Here is a 24,093-nt window from a genome sequence, read left to right on the forward strand (position 1 = left end):
TGTTGTGTAGTATATTGTACATGTGTTGTGTACTATATTGTACATGTACTGTGTAGTATATTGTACATGTACTGTGTACTATATTGTACATGTGTTGTGTAGTATATTGTACATGTGTTGTGTACTATATTGTACATGTGTTGTGTAGTATATTGTACATGTGTTGTGTACTATATTTTACATGTGTTGTGTAGTATATTGTACATGTGTTGTGTAGTATATTGTACATGTACTGTGTAGTATATTGTACATGTACTGTGTAGTATATTGTACATGTGTTGTGTAGTATATTGTACATGTGCTGTGTAGTATATTGTACATGTGTTGTGTAGTATATTGTACATGTGTGGTGTAGTATATTGTACATGTGTTGTGTAGTATATTGTACATGTGTTGTGTAGTATATTGTACATGTGTTGTGTAGTATATTGTACATGTACTGTGTAGTATATTGTACATGTACTGTGTACTATATTGTACATGTGTTGTGTAGTATATTGTACATGTGTTGTGTACTATATTGTACATGTGTTGTGTAGTATATTGTACATGTGTTGTGTACTATATTTTACATGTGTTGTGTAGTATATTGTACATGTGTTGTGTAGTATATTGTACATGTGTTGTGTAGTATATTGTACATGTGTTGTGTAGTATATTGTACATGTGTTGTGTAGTATATTGTACATGTGTTGTGTACTATATTGTACATGTGTTGTGTACTATATTGTACATGTGTTGTGTAGTATATTGTACATGTGTTGTGTAGTATATTGTACATGTGTTGTGTACTATATTGTACATGTGTTGTGTAGTATATTGTACATGTGTTGTGTAGTATATTGTACATGTACTGTGTAGTATATTGCACATGTGTTGTGTAGTATATTGTACATGTACTGTGTAGTATATTGTGCATGTACTGTGTAGTATATTGTACATGTGTTGTGTAGTATATTGTACATGTGTTGTGTACTATATTGTACATGTGTTGTGTAGTATATTGTACATGTGTTGTGTACTATATTGTACATGTGTTGTGTAGTATATTGTACATGTGTTGTGTACTATATTGTACATGTGTTGTGTAGTATATTGTACATGTGTTGTGTACTATATTGTACATGTGTTGTGTAGTATATTGTACATGTGTTGTGTACTATATTGTACATGTGTTGTGTAGTATACTGTACATGTGTTGTGTAGTATATTGTACATGTGTTGTGTAGTATATTGTACATGTGTTGTGTACTATATTGTACATGTGTTGTGTAGTATATTGTACATGTGGTGTGTAGTATATTTGACATGTGTTGTGTAGTATATATTACATGTGTTGTGTACTATATTGTACATGTGTTGTGTAGTATATTGTACATGTGTTGTGTACTATATTGTACATGTGTTGTGTATTATATTGTACATGTGTTGTGTAGTATATTGTGCATGTGTTGTGTAGTATATTGTACATGTGTTGTGTAGTATATTGTACATGTGTTGTGTAGTATATTGTACATGTGTTGTGTACTATATTGTACATGTGTTGTGTAGTATATTGTACATGTGTTGTGTACTATATTGTACATGTGTTGTGTAGTATATTGTACATGTGTTGTGTACTATATTGTACATGTGTTGTGTAGTATATTGTACATGTGTTGTGTAGTATATTGTACATGTGTTGTGTACTATATTGTACATGTGTTGTGTAGTATATTGTACATGTGTTGTGTAGTATATTGTACATGTGTTGTGTAGTATATTGTACATGTGTTGTGTAGTATATTGTACATGTGTTGTGTAGTATATTGTACATGTGTTGTGTAGTATATTGTACATGTGCTGTGTAGTATATTGTACATGTGTTGTGTAGTATATTGTACATGTGTTGTGTAGTATATTGTACATGTGTTGTGTAGTATATTGTACATGTGTTGTGTAGTATATTTGACATGTGTTGTGTAGTATATTGTATATGTACTGTGTAGTATATTGTACATGTACTGTGTAGTATATTGTACATGTGTTGTGTAGTATATTGTACATGTGTTGTGTAGTATATTGTACATGTACTGTGTAGTATATTGTACATGTACTGTGTAGTATATTGTACATGTGTTGTGTAGTATATTGTACATGTGTTGTGTAGTATATTGTACATGTGCTGTGTAGTATATTGTACATGTGTTGTGTAGTATATTGTACATGTGTTGTGTAGTATATTGTACATGTGTTGTGTAGTATATTTGACATGTGTTGTGTAGTATATTTGACATGTGTTGTGTAGTATATTGTACATGTACTGTGTAGTATATTGCACATGTGTTGTGTAGTATATTGTACATGTGTTGTGTAGTATATTGTACATGTGTTGTGTAGTATATTGTACATGTGTTGTGTAGTATATTTGACATGTGGTGTGTACTATATTGTACATGTGTTGTGTAGTATATTGCACATGTGTCGTATAGTATATTGTACATGTGTCGTGTAGTATATTGCACATGTGTCGTGTAGTATATTGTACATGTGTTGTGTAGTATATTGTACATGTGTTGTGTACTATATTGTACATGTGTTGTGTAGTATATTGTACATGTACTGTGTAGTATATTGTACATGTGTTGTGTAGTATATTGCACATGTGTTGTGTAGTATATTGTACATGTGTTGTGTAGTATATTGTACATGTGTTGTGTACTATATTGTACATGTGTTGTGTAGTATATTGCACATGTGTTGTGTAGTATATTGCACATGTGTTGTGTAGTAAATTGTACATGTGTTGTGTAGTATATTGTACATGTGTTGTGTAGTATATTGTACATGTGTTGTGTACTATATTGTACATGTGCGGTGTAGTATATTGTACATATGTCGTATAGTATATTTGACATGTGTTGTGTAGTATATTGTACATGTGGTGTGTAGTATAAAATACTTACTCTCTTCTTTCTTGCTCAGAATGGCTGGAAGATTGTAAATCTGGAGAAAATCAACAGAGTTAATTCCACTCAGTTGAAAACCGTTTTACAAGGGGACGCATCCTGATGCAGAGTGTCAAACACTTCCTGGAGGGACATGTTTGTTTGTTATTAACCCTTTACACTGGTGGAAATTCTCCTATGTGGAGAGAGCTACACTGAAATGTTCTGAATCTAAATACTACACTGTTGATTGCGTGTGCATTTTAAACTTACTGTACTTTTCACCTCATTTGTTGAACTAAATCTGAAAAAACTCTGGATACATTCAGTAACATGATCAGAATATTCCTGGAGAATGTGTGGTAGGTGCAACATAAAACAAACAAATGTTAAGGGTTTGAGAAAGAGGTCAAATCTGCTGTCTCCAAGTTGCCACACGCCTCTCCAAGTTCCCGCACACCTCTCCAAGTTGCCACACGCCTCTCCAAGTGGCCACACGCCTCTCCAAGTGGCCACATACCTCTCCAAGTTCCCACACGCCTCTCCAAGTGGCCACACGCCTCTCCAAGTTGCCACACGCCTCTCCAAGTTCCTGCACACCTCTCCAAGTTGCCACACGCCTCTCCAAGTGGCCACACGCCTCTCCAAGTGGCCACATACCTCTCCAAGTTCCCACACGCCTGTCCAAGTGGCCACACGCCTCTCCAAGTTCCCACACACCTCTCCAAGTTCCCACACACCTCTCCAAGTTCCCACACACCTCTCCAAGTTCCCACACACCTCTCCAAGTTCCCACACCTCTCCAAGTTCCCACACCTCTCCAAGTTCCCACATGCCTCTCCAAGTTCCCACACACCTCTCCAAGTTCCCACACACCTCTCCAAGTTCCCACACACCTCTCCAATTTTCCACACACCTCTCCAAGTTCCCACACCTCTCCAAGTTCCCACAGGCCTCTCCAAGTTCCCACACGCCTCTCCAAGTGGCCAAACGCCTCTCCAAGTTCCCACACGGCTCTCCAAGTTCCCACACACCTCTCTAAGTTCCCACACACCTCTACAAGTTCCCACACGCCTCTCCAAGTTCCCACACACCTCTCCAAGTTTCTACACACCTCTCCAAGTTCCCACACGCCTCTCCAAGTTCCCACACACCTCTCCAAGTGGCCACACGCCTCTCCAAGTTCCCACACACCTCTACAAGTTCCCATACACCTCTCCAAGTGGCCACACACCTCTCCAAGTGGCCACACACCTCTCCAAGTGGCCACACACCTCTCCAAGTCACCACACACCTCTCCAAGTGGCCACACACCTCTCCAAGTTCCCACACACCTCTCCAAGTTCCCACACACCTCTCCAAGTGGCCACACACCTGTCCAAGTGGCCACACACCTCTCCAAGTTCCCACACACCTCTCCAAGTTCCCACACACCTCTCCAAGTTCCCACATGCCTCTCCAAGTTCCCACACGCCTCTCCAAGTGGCCACACACCTGTCCAAGTGGCCACACACCTCTCCAAGTTCCCACACACCTCTCCAAGTGGCCACACACCTCTCCAAGTTCCCACACACCTCTCCAAGTGGCCACACGCCTCTCCAAGTGGCCACACGCCTCTCCAAGTGGCCACACACCTATCCAAGTTCCCACACGCCTCTCCAAGTGGCCACACGCCTGTCCAAGTGGCCACACGCCTCTCCAAGTTCCCACACACCTCTCCAAGTTCCCACACGCCTCTCAAAGTTCCCACACACCTCTCCAAGTGGCCACACGCCTCTCCAAGTTCCCACACCTCTCCAAGTTCCCACACACCTCTCCAAGTGGCCACACGCCTCTCCAAGTTCCCACACCTCTCCAAGTTCCCACACGCCTCTCCAAGTTCCCACACACCTCTCCAAGTTCCCACACGCCTCTCCAAGTTCCCACACACCTCTCCAAGTGGCCACATGCCTCTCCAAGTTCCCACACCTCTCCAAGTTCCCACACGCCTCTCCAAGTTCCCACACGCCTCTTCAAGTTCCCACACGCCTCTCCAAGTTCCCACACGCCTCTCCAAGTGGCCACACGCCTCTCCAAGTTCCCACACACCTCTCCAAGTGGCCACACGCCTCTCCAAGTGGCCACACGCCTCTCCAAGTGGCCACACACCTCTCCAAGTTCCCACACGCCTCTCCAAGTGGCCACACGCCTGTCCAAGTGGCCACACGCCTCTCCAAGTTCCCACACACCTCTCCAAGTTCCCACACACCTCTCCAAGTTCCCACATGCCTCTCCAAGTTCCCACACACCTCTCCAAGTTCCCGTACACCTCTCCAAGTTCCCACACCTCTCCAAGTTCCCACACCTCTCCAAGTTCCCACATGCCTCTCCAAGTTCCCACACACCTCTCCAAGTTCCCACACACCTCTCCAAGTTTCCACACACCTCTCCAAGTTCCCACACACCTCTCCAAGTTCCCACACCTCTCCAAGTTCCCACAGGCCTCTCCAAGTTCCCACACGCCTCTCCAAGTGGCCACACGCCTCTCCAAGTTCCCACACACCTCTCCAAGTTCCCACACGCATCTCCAAGTTCCCACATACATCTCCAAGTTTCCACACACCTCTCCAAGTTCCCACACACCTCTCCAAGTTCCCACACGCCTCTCCAAGTTCCTACACGCCTCTCCAAGTTCCCACACACCTCTCCAAGTTCCCACACCTCTCCAAGTTCCCACATGCCTCTCCAAGTTCCCACACACCTCTCCAAGTGGCCACACGCCTCTCCAAGTTCCCACACACCTATCCAAGTTCCCATACACCTCTCCAAGTGGCCACACACCTCTCCAAGTGGCCACACACCTCTCCAAGTTCCCACACACCTCTCCAAGTGGCCACACACCTCTCCAAGTTCCCACACACCTCTCCAAGTGGCCACACACCTCTCCAAGTTCCCACACACCTCTCCAAGTTCCCACACACCTCTCCAAGTGGCCACACACCTGTCCAAGTGAACACACAGCTCTCCAAGTGGCCACACACCTCTCCAAGTTCCCACACACCTCTCCAAGTGGCCACACACCTCTCCAAGTGTGCATAGTTCACGTATTTTCAATGCACTTTTATGACTCAAAAAAGATTATTCAACTATAAGGTGCTTTTTTATTTTTTATCTATCCTAGCTATGCCGATGAGGAACTAGATTAAGCACACTTGTTGTTGTTTTGTTTGGAACACAGCCCTGCATCCCCCACCATCACATAATTACTGTAGTTATTTACGCAATCCAAAAACTCTATTTTATCTATCACAATCTGGGTCAGCTGGTCATTTGGCTTGCTTGTAATGACATCAAAGCGGTACTTATTGTAATCTTTAATGTTTCATCTTTCAAAATACATTGAGTCTGAGATCTTAACTTGCCCAATAACCAGGAGGGATGGAGGCATCTTACGGCCGAGCGAGGTGCTCCAGTTCAGATCGGCTGCTGTTCAAAAACCCATAAGGTATTCCATTTAGCCACTGGATTTCAATGCAGCTGTTTATCAGTGGCCAAATCTGCCATTTTCAACCCGCGTAAAGTGCTACAACCTACACAACCAGGTAACAACGGGAGTTCCTAACTAATCAATGATGTTAGTTGATCAATCAAGTTTAAGGGAAGGGGTGAAAACCCTTAGACATACAGCCCACCAGGAATTGAGTTTGACACACCTGTCCAAAAGCTACAGTATAGTTATGTTTCATACAGCCAGAAGGGGGCACCAAAGACAAACATATTTTCACTGTGTCCCTGCCAGACACCAGAACCAGCTAGACTGCACTGGAGTGGGGATATAAAAGGAAAGATGGAAAGGGAGAGAGAGAAAGAGAGAGAAAGAGAGGGGGGTGGGTGAAAATAAAATAGAGAGAGAAAGGAAGAGAGAACGTGCAAGAGAGAAAGAGACAGGGGAGAGAGTATGAAGAAAAGAGCGAGGGAGAGATGAGAAGAGAGAGAGAGAGAAGAGAAAGGAAAGGGAGAGAAGAGAACAGAGAGGGAGAGGTGTGAGGAGAGAGGGAGAGATGAGAAGAGAGAGGGAGAGAGAAGAGAGAGGGAGAGAGAAGAGAACAGAGAGGGAGAGGTGTGAGGAGAGAGGGAGAGATGAGAAGAGAGAGGGAGAGAGAAGAGAGAGGGAGAGAGAAGAGAAGAGAACAGAGAGGGAGAGGTGTGAGGAGAGAGGGAGAGATGAGAAGAGAGAGGGAGAGAGAAGAGAAGAGAGAGGGAGAGAGAGAGAAGAGAAGAGAGAGGGAGAGAGAGAAGAGAAGAAAGGGAGAGGTGAGAAGAGAACAGAGAGGGAGAGATGAGAAGAGAGGGAGAGATAAGAGAAGAGAGAGAGAGGTGAGAAGAGAGAGGGAGAGAAAGAAGAGAAGAGAGGGAGATAGGAGAAGAGAGGGAGATATGAGAAGATAAAAGAGAGAGGGAGAGATGAGAAGAGAGAGGGAGAGGTGAGGAGAGAGGGAGAGGTGAGAAGAGAGAGGGAGAGGTGAGAAGAGAGAGGGAGACATGAGAAGAGAACAGAGGGAGAGATGAGAACAGAGAGGGAGAGGTGTGAGGAGAGAGGGAGAGATGAGAAGAGAGAGGGAGAGAGAAGAGAGGGAGAGAGAAGAGAAGAGAACAGAGAGGGAGAGGTGTGAGGAGAGAGGGAGAGATGAGAAGAGAGAGGGAGAGAGAAGAGAAGAGAGAGGGAGAGAGAGAGAAGAGAAGAGAGAGGGAGAGAAGAGAAGAGAGAGAAGAGAAGAAAGGGAGAGGTGAGAAGAGAACAGAGAGGGAGAGATGAAAAGAGAGGGAGAGATAAGAGAAGAGCGAGGGAGAGGTGAGAAGAGAGAGGGAGAGAGAAGAGAAGAGAGAGGGAGAGAGAAGAGAGAGGGAGAGAGAGAAGAGAAGAGAGGGAGATATGAGAAAAGAGGGAGATATGAGAAGAGAAAAGAAGAGAGAGGGAGAGATGAGAAGAGAGAGGAGAAGTGAGGAGAGAGGGAGATGTGAGAAGAGAGAGAGAGAGGTGAGAAGAGAGAGGGAGACATGAGAAGAGAACAAAGAGGGAGAGATGAGAAGAGAACAGAGGGAGAGATGGGAACAGAGAGGGAGAGGTGTGAGGAGAGAGAGAGAGATGAGAAGAGAGAGGGAGAGAAGAGAAATGAGAGGGAGAGAAGAGAACAGAGAGGGAGAGGTGTGAGGAGAGATGAGAAGAGAGAGGGAGAGAAGAGAGAGGGAGATGTGTGAGAAGAGAGGGAGAGATGAGAAAGGAGAGGGAGAGAAGAGAACAGAGAGGGAGAGGTGTGAGGAGAGATGAGAAGAGAGAGGGAGAGAGACGAGAAGAGAGAGGGAGAGATGAGAAGAGAGGGAGAGATGAGAAGAGAAACAAAGAGAGAGGGAGAGATGAGACGAGAGGGAGAGATGAGAAGAGAAGAGAGGTGAGGAGAGAGGGAGAGGTGAGAAGAGAGAGGGAGACATGAGAAGAGAACAGAGGGAGAGATGAGAAGAGAAGAGGTTCCTCACCGGCTCCTTGCCATCCATAGCCTCCAGCCACAGCCTTCTGTTGGACTCAGACAGAGCCTGGAGAGTCACGATGCCATGCCTGGAACAGGTTCACACACCACACAGGACACATCAGTCACATCTCAATGCCCAGGGTCCATAAGGCTTCATCCCAAATGGCACCCTATTCCCTATATATTGCACTACTTTTGACCAGGACCCCTAGGCTCTCCCTCTCCCATAGGTGTCTGGTCAAAAGTTGTGCATAGAGTGCCGTTTGAGTCCTACTCATAGTGACACAGTAGCAGGCCGTGTTAAAACAGCAAACACCTCTATCAAATGAATTCAATGAAACGACTACTGTGCTTAAACATAGTAGTCTTCACACAGTACTGTGTGTGTCCTTCTCTAAACCATGTCAGTGTTTACATTCCCATCCAAATGAACATGGTGCTTTGATTTGATGTGTCCTCCTTGCATGCATTCCCTGTAGGGTATCTCCAGGTGGGTCTAATCTCTGAATGCACACCAATGTTGGATCATTGTGACAGTAAATGAAACCACTGACAGTAGAGGCTGCCTTCATGAAATAATATGCAGTTTGTGTGCATCATGCCTCTGGGCCTTGCCAATGTTTTGTGCAGTGGGTTAACTGTAATTGTACCTTGTAAGCTCAGGGATTCGAACTTGCAACCTTGCGGTTACTAGCCCAATGTTCTAACCACTAGGCTACACTGTATTAATGTTATAGTATTAATGTAATAGTACTAATGCACTAGTATTAATGGTATCGTACTAATGTAATAGTACCAATGTCATAGTACTAATGTAATAGTATTAATGAAATAGTACTAATGTAATATTATTGGGGATATAGTATTACTGTAATAGTACTAATGTACTAGTATTACTGTCATAGTACTAATCTAATAGTACTAATGTAATAGTACTAATGTACTAGTATTAATGTAATAGTATTACTGTAACAGTACTAATGTAATAGCATTAATGTTATAGTACTAATGTACTAGTATTAATGTAATAGTATTACTGTAACAGTACTAATGTAATAGCATTAATGTTATAGTACTAATGTACTAGTATTAATGTAAAGGTATTAATGTAATAGCACGAATGTAATAGTATTAGTGTTATAGAATGAATGTAATAGTACTGATGTAATAGTATCCATGTAATAGTATATGTGTAATAGTATCCATGTAATATTATCATGTAATAGTATTAATGTAATATCATCCATGTAATATTATCATGTAATAGTATTACTGTAATAGTACTGGTGTAATAGTATATGTGTAATAGTATTAATGTAATAGTACTAATGTAATAGTATCCATGTAATAGTATCTGTGTAATAGTACTAATGTAATAGTATCCATGTAATAGTATCCATGTAATAGTATCCGTGTAATAGTATTAATGTAATATGACCAATGAAATAGTACTAATGTAATAGTATCCATGTAATATTACTAATGTAAAAGTATTAATGTAATAGTACTAATGTAATAGTATCAATGTAATATTATTTGTATAATAGTATTAATGTAATAGTACTAATGTAATAGTGTCTATGTAATAGTATACATGTAATAGTATCCATGTAATACTACTACTGTAATATTACTAATGCAATAGTATCCATGTAATAGTACTAATGTAGTAGTACTAATGTAGTAGTACTAATGTAATAATATTAATGTAATAGTACCAATGTAAGAGTATTAATATAATTGTATGCATGTAATATTATCCATGTAATAGTATTAATGTAATAGTACTAATGTAAAAGTATTAATGTAATAGTACTAATGTAATAGTATCCATGTAATAGTATTACTGTATTTGTATCCAAGTAATATTATGTGTGTAATAGTATTAATGTAATAGTATCCATGTAATATTATCCATGTAATATTATTCAGGTAATAGTATTAATGTAATACTACTAATGTAATAGTACTAATGTAATAGTACTAATGTAATAGTACTAATGCAATAGCATCCATGTAATAGTATTCATGTAATAGTACTAATGTAAAAGTATGAATGTAATAGTACTAATGTAATAGTATCAATGTAAGAGTATTAATGTAATAGTACTAATGTAATAGTGCCCATGTAATAGTATCCATGCAATAGTATACATGTAATACTACTACCTTAATATCACTAATGTAATAGTATCCATGTAATAGTACTAATGTAATAGTACTAATGTAGTAGTACTAATGTAAGTATTAATATAATTGTATGCATGTAATAGTATCTATGTAATATTATCCATGTAAAAGTATTAATGTAATAGTACTAATGTAAAAGTATTAATGTAATAGGACTAATATAATAGTATCCATGTAATAGTATTCATGTAATAGTACCAATGTAATAGTATTAATGTAATTTTACTAATGTAATAGTGTCCATGTAATAGTACTACTGTAATATTACTAATGTAATAGTATCCATGTAATAATACTAATGTAATAGTATTAATGTAGTAGTACTAATGTAATATTATTAATATAATTGTATGCATGTAATATTATCTATGTAATATTATACATGTAATAGTATTAATGTAATAGTACTCATGTACAAGTATTAATGTCATAGTACTAATGTAATAGTATGAATGTAATATTATTAGTGTAATAGTATCAATGTAATAGTATCCAAGTAATATTATGTGAGTAATACTATTAATGTAATAGTATCCATGTAATAGTATTAATGTAATATTATTAATGTAATGGTACGAATGGAATAGTATTAATTTAATAGTATTAATGTAATAGTATCTGTGTAATATTATCCATGCAATATTAGCCATGTAATAGTATCCATGTAATATTATTAATGTAAAAGTATTAATGTAATAGTACTAATGTAATAGTATCAATGTAATATTATTTGTGTAATAGTATTAATGTAATAGTACTAATGTAATAGTGTCCATGTAATAGTATACATGTAATAGTATCCATGTAATACTACTACTGTAATATTACTAATGCAATAGTATCCATGTAATAGTACTAATGTAGTAGTACTAATGTAGTAGTACTAATGTAATAATATTAATGTAATAGCACCAATGTAAGAGTATTAATATAATTGTATGCATGTAATATTATCTATGTAATATTATCCATGTAATAGTATTAATGTAAAAGTATTAATGTAATAGTACTACTGCAATATTATCTATGTAATATTATCCATGTAATAATATTAATGTAATAGTACTAATGTAATAGTACTAATGTAATAGTATCCATGTAATAGTATTAGTGTAATAGTATTACTGTATTTGTATCCAAGTAATATTATGTGTGTAATAGTATTAATGTAATAGTATCCATGTAATATTATCAATGTAATATTATTAATGCAATAGTACTAATGTAATAGTATCCATGTAATATTATCCATGTAATAGTACTAATGTAATAGTATCCATGTAATATTATCCAGGTAATAGTATTAATGTAATAGTACTAATGTAATAGTATTAATGCAATAGTATCCATGTAATAGTATCCATGTAATAGTATCCATGCAATATTATCCATGCAATAGTATCCATGCAATAGTATTAATGCAATAGTACTAATGTAATAGTATTATTGCAATAGTATCCATGTAATAGTATCCATGTAATAGTATCCATGCAATATTATCCATGCAATAGTATCCATGCAATAGTATTAATGCAATAGTACTAATGTAATAGTATCCATGTAATAGTATCCATGTTATAGTACTAATGTAATAGTATCCATGTAATAGTATTTGTGTAATAGTATTAATGTAATAGGACTAATATAATAGTATCCATGTAATAGTATTAATGTAATAGTACCAATGTAATAGTATTATTGTAATTTTACTAATGTAATAGCGTCCATGTAATAGTACTACTGTAATATTACTAATGTAATAGTATCCATGTAATAGTACTAATGTAATAGTATTAATGTAGTAGTACTAATGTAATAGTATTAATATAATTGTAGGCATGTGATATTATCTATGTAATATTATCCATGTAATAGTGTTAATGTAATAGTACTCATGTACAACTATTAATGTCATAGTACTAATGTAATAGTATGAATGTAATATTATTAGTGTAATAGTATTAATGTAATAGTATCCAAGTAATATTATGTGTGTAATAGTATTAATGTAATAGTATCCATGTAATAGTATTAATGTAATAGTATTAATGCAATAGTACTAATATAATAGTATCCAGGAAATATTATCCATGTAATAGTACTACTGTAATAGTATCCATGTAATATTATCCATGTTATAGTACTAATGTAATATTATTAATGTAATAGTATCCATGTAATAGTATCCATGTAATATTATCCATGTAATAGTATTAATGCAATAGTACTAATGTAATAGTATCCATGTAATAGTATCCATGTTATAGTACTAATGTAATAGTATTAATGTAATAGTATCCATGTAATAGTATCCATGTAATAGTATTAATGTAAAAGCACTAATGTAATAGTACTAATGCAATAGTATCCACATAATATTATCCATGTAATAGTATCCATGTAATAGCATTAATGTAATAGTGCTAATGTTATAGTATTAATGTAATAGTAATAATATAATAGTGTCCATGTAATAGTATTGATGTAATAGTACTAATGTATTATTATCCATGTAATAGTATCAATGTAATAGTAATAATGTAATAGTATCCATGTAATAGTATTAATGTAGTATTATCCATGTAATATTATACATGTAATAATATTAATGTTATAGTACTAATGTAATAGTTTCCATGTAATATTATACATGTAATAGTATTAATGTTATAGTACTAATGTAATAGTATCCATGTAATATTATCCGTGTATTAGTATTAATGTAATAGTATCCATGTAATAGTATCCATGTAATAGCATCCAGGCAATAGTAAATAAATGTTAACATGAACTCATATATTGATGCATTCCCAACATTCCGCTCACCGGCTAGTAGTAAGAGTTAGCGCTAGCTGAAAGCTAGTAGTAAGAGTTAGCGCTAGCTGAAAGCTAGTAATAAGAGTTAGCGCTAGCTGATAGCTAGTAGTAAGAGTTAGCGCTAGCTGAAAACTAGTAGTAAGAGTTAGCGCTAGCTGAAAGCTAGTAGTAAGAGTTATCGCTAGCTGAAAGCTAGAAGTAAGAGTTAGCGCTAGCTGAAAGCTAGTAGTAAGAGTTAGCGCTAGCTGAAAGCTAGTAGTAAGAGTTAGCGCTAGCTGATAGCTAGTAGTAAGAGTTAGCGCTAGCTGAAAGCTAGTAGTTAGAGTTAGCGCTAGCTGAAAGCTAGTAGTAAGAGTTAGCGCTAGCTGAAAACTAGTAGTAAGAGTTAGCGCTAGCTGAAAGCTAGTAGTAAGAGTTAGCGCTAGCTGAAAGCTAGAAGTAAGAGTTAGCGCTAGCTGAAAGCTAGTAGTAAGAGTTAGCGCTAGCTGAAAGCTAGTAGTAAGAGTTAGCGCTAGCTGATAGCTAGTAGTAAGAGTTAGCGCTAGCTGATAGCTAGTAGTAAGAGTTAGCGCTAGCTGATAGCTAGTAGTAAGAGTTAGCGCTAGCTGAAAGCTAGTAGTAAGAGTTAGCGCTAGCTGAAAGCTAGTAGTAAGAGTTAGCGCTAGCTGAAAACTAGTTGTAAGAGTTAGCGCGAGCTGAAAGCTAGTAGTAAGAGTTAGCACTAGCTGAAAACTAGTAGTAAGAGTTAGCGCTAGCTGAAAACTAGTAGTAAGAGTTAGCGCTAGCTGAAAGCTAGTAGTAAGAGTTAGCGCTAGCTGAAAGCTAGTAGTAAGAGTTAGCGCTAGCTGAAAGCTAGTAGTAAGAGTTAGCGCTAGCTGAAAGCTAGTAGTAAGAGTTAGCGCTAGCTGAAAGCTAGTAGTAAGAGTTAGAGCTAGCTGAAAGCTAGTAGTAAGAGTTAGCGCTAGCTGAAAACTAGTAGTAAGAGTTAGCACTAGCTGAAAGCCATGTAGCTAGATGCTGCAGCCGATGCTGCTGACGTGTTGGAATAGAGCGACTGCTCTGGTGACTCAGAACACCCAGACAGCAAGTGTAATGTAATGATGATGAATGGATGAGCTGGAGATGAACATACGGTCTCCATTTTAGGACAACGTCAGTCGCAAGCCTCATGCCACACTCTGGTGTGTGAGGGCTCCTGGGTATACCTTCCCCTAGGTACAGATCTAGGATCAGCTTCCCCTCCCCCAATACTAACGATTAGTGGGGGAAAATAAATAAAGCTGACCGAAGATCAGCGGCAACTCCACCGTATCCCAGGGTGAGGCTTGAGGATAAGGATGTCCTCAAATGTACACCGTACAGGAAGATGACTGGGGTCGTGGCTCCACGTTGCCCTTGTGGTTAGAACAAGCACCTTGTGGCATATCTGATCTTTCAGGTGATAAATTAGTTAGCTACCCAGCCAGTTAAACAGGAGTTAATGTCCATGCTCACCTCAGCATCGCATCAGATTGGAGATGAAGAGAGAGAGCTGCTCTGACCAGACCTGGGTTCAAATACTCTTTTTGAAAAAATTGAAGACTTTGTGTTTTTTTATGTTTGCCTGTATTAATTAAAACCTAAAAATTCCCCAAACTGTCGACCATCTGGCATCCGAGGCTCAATAGAACAAAAGCTGAAATGTTTTGAAAGATTTCAAATAGTATTTGAATCCAGGTCTGATGGTTAGCTACTGCTACACCCTCCCTCTCCACGCACCGACCCAGCCGAGCGAAGGCCTGAATGTGCTGATGCCATCATCTCATCAATTAAAACCACTTGATCAATGGCTTTCCCCCTTGTTCTCCAGGACTGGTTTGATCTGCATCTGAATGTCTGTCTGCCTCTTCCTGTCCGTCTTACTGTACTAGTCAAACATTTAAGGTCGTATTAAAATCAACAATGTTCCCCCCATGCATTAAGGGGCTCTGAAATCTGACAATTGTACAATTTGAATCAAGTTGACGAATGACTCCATTACTTAAAGTCAGAATGATATTATTGAAATCAATAAATTATTATAGTAATTGCAGATGAGAAGAAATTAATCAAGTGGAATATTATTTTTGTGTCACGCTTTCCTTTCCCATCAAAATTGATTGTGATTGGTGAAGTCTGATTCGGTGATTGTGATTGGTGGAATGGAAAGATAAAAACAAACAAAAAAAACAATGTATTTTATTCAAAGTTAATTTGAAGTTGTAAAGTTTGATAGATTCAGTGAGTGAATGAAAGGGTACGACTATCAGCCGTGAACACATGCAGCAACATGCTCATCGCTACAGCAACATGCTCATCGCCACAGCAACATGCTCATCGCTACAGCAACATGCTCATCGCTGCAGCAACATGCTCATCGCCACAGCAACATGCTCATCGCTACAGCAACATGCTCATCGCTACAGCAACATGCTCATCGCTACAGCAACATGCTCATCGCCACAGCAACATGCTCATCGCCGCAGCAACATGCTCATCGCTACAGCAACATGCTCATCGCTACAGCAACATGCTCATCGCCGCAGCAACATGCTCATCGCCACAGCAACATGCTCATCGCCGCAGCAACATGCTCATCGCTACAGCAACATGCTCATCGCTGCAGTAACATGCTCATCGCTGCAGTAACATGCTCATCGCTGCAGTAACATGCTCACTGCTCTGAGAGAGAGGGGACAGTATAGTAACAGTATAGTAACGTCACTGGTCACATACCGGCCTTTACAGAACTTTAACTGAAGAGGTCGGAAAAGAGTTCCTTGACAGATGTCAGTTCTACATCGACACGAAGAAACACAGAGAGAGAAGAAGAAATGGGTACAAATAACAGAAAACTGAAACAAGAGAATTGTACGTATAAAGACTGCTTACTAGATGGCACATTTAGTCAAACAGGCTTCAGTGAAAGGACACTGAGAAGAACATGCAGGACACGAACAGAGCTGAAAACATCTAAACACATCCACACACTAATAATAACAATAGCTAAAAAACGTCCAATCAGGTTTGAACAGGGAGTTTAAAACGTCCAATCAGGTTTGAACAGGGAGTTAAAAACGTCCAATCAGGTTTGAACAAGGAGTTAAAAACGTCCAATCAGGTTTGAACAGGGAGTTAAAAACGTCCAATCAGATTTGAACAGGGAGTTAAACACGTCCAATCAGGTTTGAAAAGGGAGTTAAAAACGTCCAATCAGGTTTGAACAGGGAGCTTAAACAGTTAATGTAAAGGGACATCCACTTGTTTTATCAATTCAGGCGTCTGTCTTTTCAAATCCCACAAAGTTGCAATCAGTCCCAAGTGACTGCAGTGGAACCAGCACTTGTCTGATGATAACAATCATTACGATGACAACTGGGTCTGTTACTGTCATCATCATTGACTACCGTTGCCATGCCATAGTCATAGCCATTTGGCTAGAGCACAGACAGCGCAGGGACCAGCAGGCTAAATAGGAACGGCATTTTAATATTAAAAAGATGATTCATACAAATGCTGAGATGAATAATGATGACAGACCTCTCCACCACTTCGATGTCAAAGCAGAAACGCTTGTCGATGGAGTCAGTCTTCCTTCGGATACAGGACTTCAGCTTGAACATCTCAGATGGACTCACCACCAGACCATTCTAGAACACAACAGAGGGATCCATGATTAGACTGGTCTAGAACACAACAGAGGGATCCATGATTAGACTGGTGTAGAACAGAACAGAGGGATTCATGATTAGACTGGTGTAGAACACAACAGAGGGATCCATGATTAGACTGGTGTAGAACACAACAGAGGGACTCATGATTAGACTGGTGTAGAACACAACAGAGGGATTCATGATTAGACTGGTGTAGAACACAACAGAGGGATTCAAGATTAGACTGGTGTAGAACACAACAGAGGGACTCATGATTAGACTGGTGTAGAACACAACAGAGGGATTCATGATTAGACTGGTCTAGAACACAACAGAGGGATTCATGATTAGACTGGTGTAGAACACAACAGAGGGATTCATGATTAGACTGGTCTAGAACACAACAGAGGGACTCATGATTAGACTGGTGTAGAACACAACAGAGGGATTCATGATTAGACTGGTCTAGAACACAACAGAGGGATTCATGATTAGACTGGTGTAGAACACAACAGAGGGATTCATGATTAGACTGGTCTAGAACACAACAGAGGGATTCATGATTAGACTGGTCTAGAACACAACAGAGGGACTCATGATTAGACTGGTGTAGAACACAACAGAGGGATTCATGATTAGACTGGTGTAGAACACAACAGAGGGATTCATGATTAGACTGGTGTAGAACACAACAGAGGGACTCATGATTAGACTGGTCTAGAACACAACAGAGGGATTCATGATTAGACTGGTCTAGAACACAACAGAGGGATTCATGATTAGACTGGTGTAGAACACAACAGAGGGATTCATGATTAGACTGGTGTAGAACACAACAGAGGGATTCATGATTAGACTGGTCTAGAACACAACAGAGGGATTCATGATTAGACTGGTCTAGAACACAACAGAGGGATTCATGATTAGACTGGTGTAGAACACAACAGAGGGATTCAAGATTAGACTGGTCTAGAACACAACAGAGGGATTCATGATTAGACTGGTGTAGAACAGAACAGAGGGATTCATGATTAGACTGGTCTAGAACACAACAGAGGGACTCATGATTAGACTGGTGTAGAACACAACAGAGGGATTCAAGATTAGACTGGTCTAGAACACAACAGAGGGATTCATGATTAGACTGGTGTAGAACAGAACAGAGGGATTCATGATTAGACTGGTGTAGAACACAACAAAGGGATTAATGATTAGACTGGTGTAGAACACAACAGAGGGATTTCCTGGTCAGGTCTAGTTTATAGTCTAGAACTAGGGCCCAGAGTATTTCCTGGTCAGCTCTAGTTTATTGTCTAGAACTAGGGCCCAGAGTATTTCCTGGTCAGGTCTAGTTTATAGTCTAGAACTAGGGCCCAGAGTATTTCCTGGTCAGGTCTAGTTTATAGTCTAGAACTAGGGCCCAGAGTATTTCCTGGTCAGCTCTAGTTTATAGTCTAGAACTAGGGCCCAGAGTATTTCCTGGTCAGGTCTAGTTTATAGTCTAGAACTAGGGCCCAGAGTATTCCCTGGTCAGCTCTAGTTTATAGTCTATAACTAGGGCCCAGAGTATTTCCTGGTCAGCTCTAGTTTATAGTCTAGAACTAGGGCCCAGAGTATTTCCTGGTCAGTAAAAACTCTCGACACTAATAATATAGTGTTTATCACCGCCCAGTAGATGCCTGTGTACTACAGTATACACTACCTGTTTGCCAGCTGATTTGGTTTCAAAGGTGGTCATGGTGAAGGCTTTGCTGCTCTTCTCATACGTACAGTAGTGTCGCGTCCACGTGCATCCCAGCGGCCCTGACACAGAGAGAAGGAACAACACAGCCATGATTGGTCATGAAAGAACAACAAATACATTTAAAAAGGCACCTATTCCCTATATAGTGCACTACTTCTGACAAGGGCCTGTAGTGCTCTGTAGTGCACTATATAGGCTGTTATTTGGGACGGAAACAACAACAGCCAAGCTAAGCCATGATTGCTTCCTGAAACCACAATGTTCTGGAAAGACTTCTGAAATTAAATTCCTAATTAAGATAAAACAACATGTTGTTGTTGTTTATCATCTGAGATAAAGTTTCCAGTATTCAGGGAATTTCCTCCAGTTCAAGTTTGAGAGCACATCAAAGCTGGATGAGGAAATATAATGAGATAGAGTTGAGTTCTCAGAGTTTGGTTCTCAGAGTCAGAGTTATGATCCTAGAGTTACAGCTGTGTTCTCAGAGTCAGAGTTACATTCTCAGAGTCAGAGTTTTGTCCTCAGAGTCACATTCTCAGAGTCAGAGTTACATTCTCAGAGTCAGAGTTACATTCTCAGAGTCAGAGTTACATTCTCAGAGTCAGAGTTACATTCTCAGAGTCAGAGTTACATTCTCAGAGTCAGAGGTTTGTTCTCAGAGTCAGAGTTACATTCTCAGAGTCAGAGGTTTGTTCTCAGAGTCAGAGTTACATTCTCAGAGTCAGAGTTACATTCTCAGAGTCAGAGTTACATTCTCAGAGTCAGAGGTTTGTTCTCAGAGTCAGAGTTACATTCTCAGAGTCAGAGTTACATTCTCAGAGTCAGAGGTTTGTTCTCAGAGTCAGAGTTACATTCTCAGAGTCAGAGTTACATTCTCAGAGTCAGAGGTTTGTTCTCAGAGTCAGAGTTACATTCTCAGAGTCAGAGTTACATTCTCAGAGTCAGAGTTACATTCTCAGAGTCAGAGGTTTGTTCTCAGAGTCAGAGTTACATTCTCAGAGTCAGAGTTACATTCTCAGAGTCAGAGGTTTGTTCTCAGAGTCAGAGTTACATTCTCAGAGTCAGAGTTACATTCTCAGAGTTAGAGTTACATTCTCAGAGTCAGAGTTACATTCTCAGAGTCAGAGTTACATTCTCAGAGTTAGAGTTACATTCTCAGAGTCAGAGTTACATTCTCAGAGTCACATTCTCAGAGTCAGAGTTACATTCTCAGAGTTAGAGGTTTAGGGGTCTGGGATTATGAGTTAGAGGTTTAGGATCTGGGATTAGGAGTTAGAGGTTTAGGATCTGGGATTAGGAGTTAGAGGTTTAGGATCTGGGATTAGGAGTTAGAGGTTTAGGGGTCTGGGATTAGGAGTTAGAGGTTTAGGGGTCTGGGATTAGGAGTTAGAGGTTTAGGGGTCTGGGATTAGGAGAGAGGTTTAGGGGTCTGGGATTAGGAGTTAGAGGTTTAGGGGTCTGGGATTAGGAGTTAGAGGTTTAGGGGTCTGGGATTAGGAGTTAGAGGTTTAGGGGTCTGGGATTAGGAGAGAGGTTTAGGGGTCTGGGATTAGGAGTTAGAGGTTTAGGGGTCTGGGATTAGGAGTTAGAGGTTTAGGATCTGGGATTAGGAGTTAGAGGTTTAAGGGGTCTGGGATTAGGAGTTAGAGGTTTAGGGGTCTGGGATTAGGAGTTAGAGGTTTAGGGGTCTGGGATTAGGAGTTAGAGGTTTAGGGGTCTGGGATTAGGAGTTAGAGGTTTAGGGGTATGGGATTAGGAGAGAGGTTTAGGGGTCTGGGATTAGGAGTTAGAGGTTTAGGGGTCTGGGATTAGGAGTTAGAGGTTTAGGGGTCTGGGATTAGGAGTTAGAGGTTTAGGGGTCTGGGATTAGGAGTTAGAGGTTTAGGGGTCTGGGATTAGGAGTTAGAGGTTTAGGGGTCTGGGATTAGGAGTTAGAGGTTTAGGGGTCTGGGATTAGGAGTTAGAGGTTTAGGGGTCTGGGATTAGGAGTTAGAGGTTTAGGGGTATGGGATTAGGAGAGAGGTTTAGGGGTCTGGGATTAGGAGTTAGAGGTTTAGGGGTCTGGGATTAGGAGTTAGAGGTTTAGGGGTCTGGGATTAGGAGTTAGAGGTTTAGGGGTCTGGGATTAGGAGTTAGAGGTTAGACTCACGTTTCTCCTGGACGTAGAGGAAACCCTCCATGGTCCACTGCCCTGGAGGTTTGTAGTCCTGATCAGCTGATCTGATTCTCTTCATCAGTTTCTCTACCTCCTGCTTCGTACTCACAAAGTTGTTCCTCGTCTGTATGCACACACACACACACACGCACACACGCACACGCACACACACACACACACACACGCACACACGCACACACACACACACACACACACACACACACACACACACACACACACACACACACAGATCAAAAGATAGAGATTGGCGCAAAACCAGCTTCCATGTATCAACAAGAGAGAGCATGCATCATAACAGGCAACACATGCAGATGCTACCATTAAAGCTGTTGTGTAGTTATTAAACACAGTAACACCAACAGCAATACACCATACATTATAAAAGCCTTTTTCTGGTGACCCACTGGGACATACTGAGGAAGAATATACATTATTAAAAGATATCAAAAGATGTTGATAGACATTAAACGATACTCCACGGAGGCAGATGAAAAAAAACTCAGTTGAAGATATATTTCACTGAGCAAGTCCACATGGCACACTGTTGTGTGCTTCCAAAATGGCACCCTATTCCCTATAAAGCCGCATTGGTCTCTGTCCAAAAGAAGTGCGCTATGTGTGGAATGCCTTTTCACATTTTCTCAAAGCCTCAGTCTCACGAGAGAACAAGATCCAGTCTGCTGTGAATTCAACCTGAACAACAACCAGTCTGCAGTGGGTTCAACCTGAACAACATCCAGTCTGCAGTGGGTTCAACCTGAACAACAACCAGTCTGCTGTGAATTCAACCTGAACAACAACCAGTCTGCTGTGGGTTCAACCTGAACAACAACCAGTCTGCTGTGAATTCAACCTGAACAACAACCAGTCTGCTGTGGGTTCAACCTGAACAACAACCAGTCTGCAGTGGGTTCAACCTGAACAACAACCAGTCTGCAGTGGGTTCAACCTGAACAACAACCAGTCTGATGTGGGTTCAACCTGAACAACAACCAGTCTGCTGTGGGTTCAACCTGAACAACAACCAGTCTGATGTGGGTTCAACCTGAACAACCTCCAGTCTGCTGTGGGTTCAACCTGAACAACAACCAGTCTGCAGTGGGTTCAACCTGAACAACATCCAGTCTGCTGTGGGTTCAACCTGAACAACCTCCAGTCTGCTGTGGGTTCAACCTGAACAACAACCAGTCTGATGTGGGTTCAACCTGAACAACCTCCAGTCTGCTGTGGGTTCAACCTGAACAACAACCAGTCTGCTGTGAATTCAACCTGAACAACAACCAGTCTGCTGTGGGTTCAACCTGAACAACCTCCAGTCTGCTGTGGGTTCAACCTGAACAACCTCCAGTCTGCTGTGGGTTCAACCTGAACAACCTCCAGTCTGCTGTGGGTTCAACCTGAACAACCTCCAGTCTGCTGTGGGTTCAACCTGAACAACCTCCAGTCTGCTGTGGGTTCAACCTGAACAACCTCCAGTCTGCTGTGGGTTCAACCTGAACAACAACCAGTCTGCTGTGGGTTCAACCTGAACAACCTCCAGTCTGCTGTGGGTTCAACCTGAACAACAACCAGTCTGATGTGGGTTCAACCTGAACAACCTCCAGTCTGCTGTGGGTTCAACCTGAACAACCTCCAGTCTGCTGTATTTGTATGTTGCATTTATTATGGATCCCCATTAGTTCCTGTCAAGGCAGCAGCTACTCTTCCTGGTTTTTATTAAGGATCCCCATTAGTTCCTGCCAAGGCAGCAGCTTCTCTTCCTGGGGTTTATTATGGATCCCCATTAGTTCCTGTCAAAGCAGCTGCTACTCTTCCTAGGGTTTATTAAGGATCCCCATTAGTTCCTGTCAAGGCAGCAGCTACTCTTCCTTTGGTTTATTATGGATCCCCTTTAGTTCCTGCCAAGGCAGCAGCTACTCTTCCTGGGGTTTATTATGGATCCCCATTAGTTCCTGTCAAGGCAGCAGCTAATCTTCCTGGGGTTTATTATGGATCCCCATTAGTTCTAGGGCCTGTAGGAGCTGCCTTGTTGGTAGTGTTGTTAAGAAGGCAGAAACTAGGGCCTGTCAGAGCTGCCTTGTTGGTAGTGTTGTTAAGAAGGCAGAAACTAGGGCCTGTAGGACCTGCCTTGTTGGTAGTGTTGTTAAGAAGGCAGAAACTAGGGCCTGTAGGACCTGCCTTGTTGGTAGTGTTGTTAAGAAGGCAGAAACTAGGGCCTGTAGGACCTGCCTTGTTGGTAGTGTTGTTAAGAAGGCAGAAACTAGGGCCTGTAGGACCTGCCTTGTTGGTAGTGTTGTTAAGAAGGCAGAAACTAGGGCCTGTAGGACCTGCCTTGTTGGTAGTGTTGTTAAGAAGGTAGAAACTAGGGCCTGTAGGACCTGCCTTGTTGGTAGTGTTGTTAAGAAGGCAGAAACTAGGGCCTGTAGGACCTGCCTTGTTGATAGTGTTGTTAAGAAGGTAGAAACTAGGGCCTGTAGGACCTGCCTTGTTGGTAGTGTTGTTAAGAAGGCAGAAACTAGGGCCTGTAGGACCTGCCTTGTTGGTAGTGTTGTTAAGAAGGTAGAAACTAGGGCCTGTAGGAGCTGCCTTGTTGGTAGTGTTGTTAAGAAGGCAGACACTAGGGCCTGTAGGACCTGCCTTGTTGGTAGTGTTGTTAAGAAGGCAGAAACTAGGGCCTGTAGGACCTGCCTTGTTGGTAGTGTTGTTAAGAAGGCAGAAACTAGGGCCTGTAGGACCTGCCTTGTTGGTAGTGTTGTTAAGAAGGCAGAAACTAGGGCCTGTAGGACCTGCCTTGTTGGTAGTGTTGTTAAGAAGGCAGAAACTAGGGCCTGTAGGACCTGCCTTGTTGGTAGTGTTGTTAAGAAGGTAGAAACTAGGGCCTGTAGGACCTGCCTTGTTGGTAGTGTTGTTAAGAAGGCAGAAACTAGGGCCTGTAGGAGCTGCCTTTTTGGTAGTGTTGTTAAGAAGGCAGAAACTAGGACCTGTAGGACCTGCCTTGTTGGTAGTGTTGTTAAGAAGGTAGAAACTAGGGCCTGTAGGACCTGCCTTGTTGGTAGTGTTG

At 40.7% G+C, this 24,093-nt stretch overlaps 1 protein-coding gene across 2 annotated transcripts in view; it reads right to left on the reverse strand.

Annotated features, from left to right (window-relative positions):
* Positions 1–24,093, reverse strand: part of LOC135553260 (rho GTPase-activating protein 42) — a 240,268-nt gene that overhangs the window by 95,512 nt on the left and 120,663 nt on the right. The window contains exons 8-13 of one of the 2 annotated variants that reach the window (XM_064985434.1): positions 21,006–21,135; positions 18,815–18,915; positions 17,000–17,109; positions 16,196–16,255; positions 8,442–8,520; positions 2,946–2,985 (exon numbers count right to left, since the gene is read on the reverse strand). In XM_064985434.1, the coding sequence (XP_064841506.1) occupies positions 2,946–2,985; positions 8,442–8,520; positions 16,196–16,255; positions 17,000–17,109; positions 18,815–18,915; positions 21,006–21,135 (520 nt within the window). The remainder of the gene's footprint in view (positions 1–2,945; positions 2,986–8,441; positions 8,521–16,195; positions 16,256–16,999; positions 17,110–18,814; positions 18,916–21,005; positions 21,136–24,093) is intronic. The other variant, XM_064985435.1, reaches the window with a different exon arrangement.

This window comes from Oncorhynchus masou, chromosome 13, assembly GCF_036934945.1.
Source record: "Oncorhynchus masou masou isolate Uvic2021 chromosome 13, UVic_Omas_1.1, whole genome shotgun sequence".
Classification (NCBI taxonomy): domain Eukaryota; kingdom Metazoa; phylum Chordata; class Actinopteri; order Salmoniformes; family Salmonidae; genus Oncorhynchus; species Oncorhynchus masou.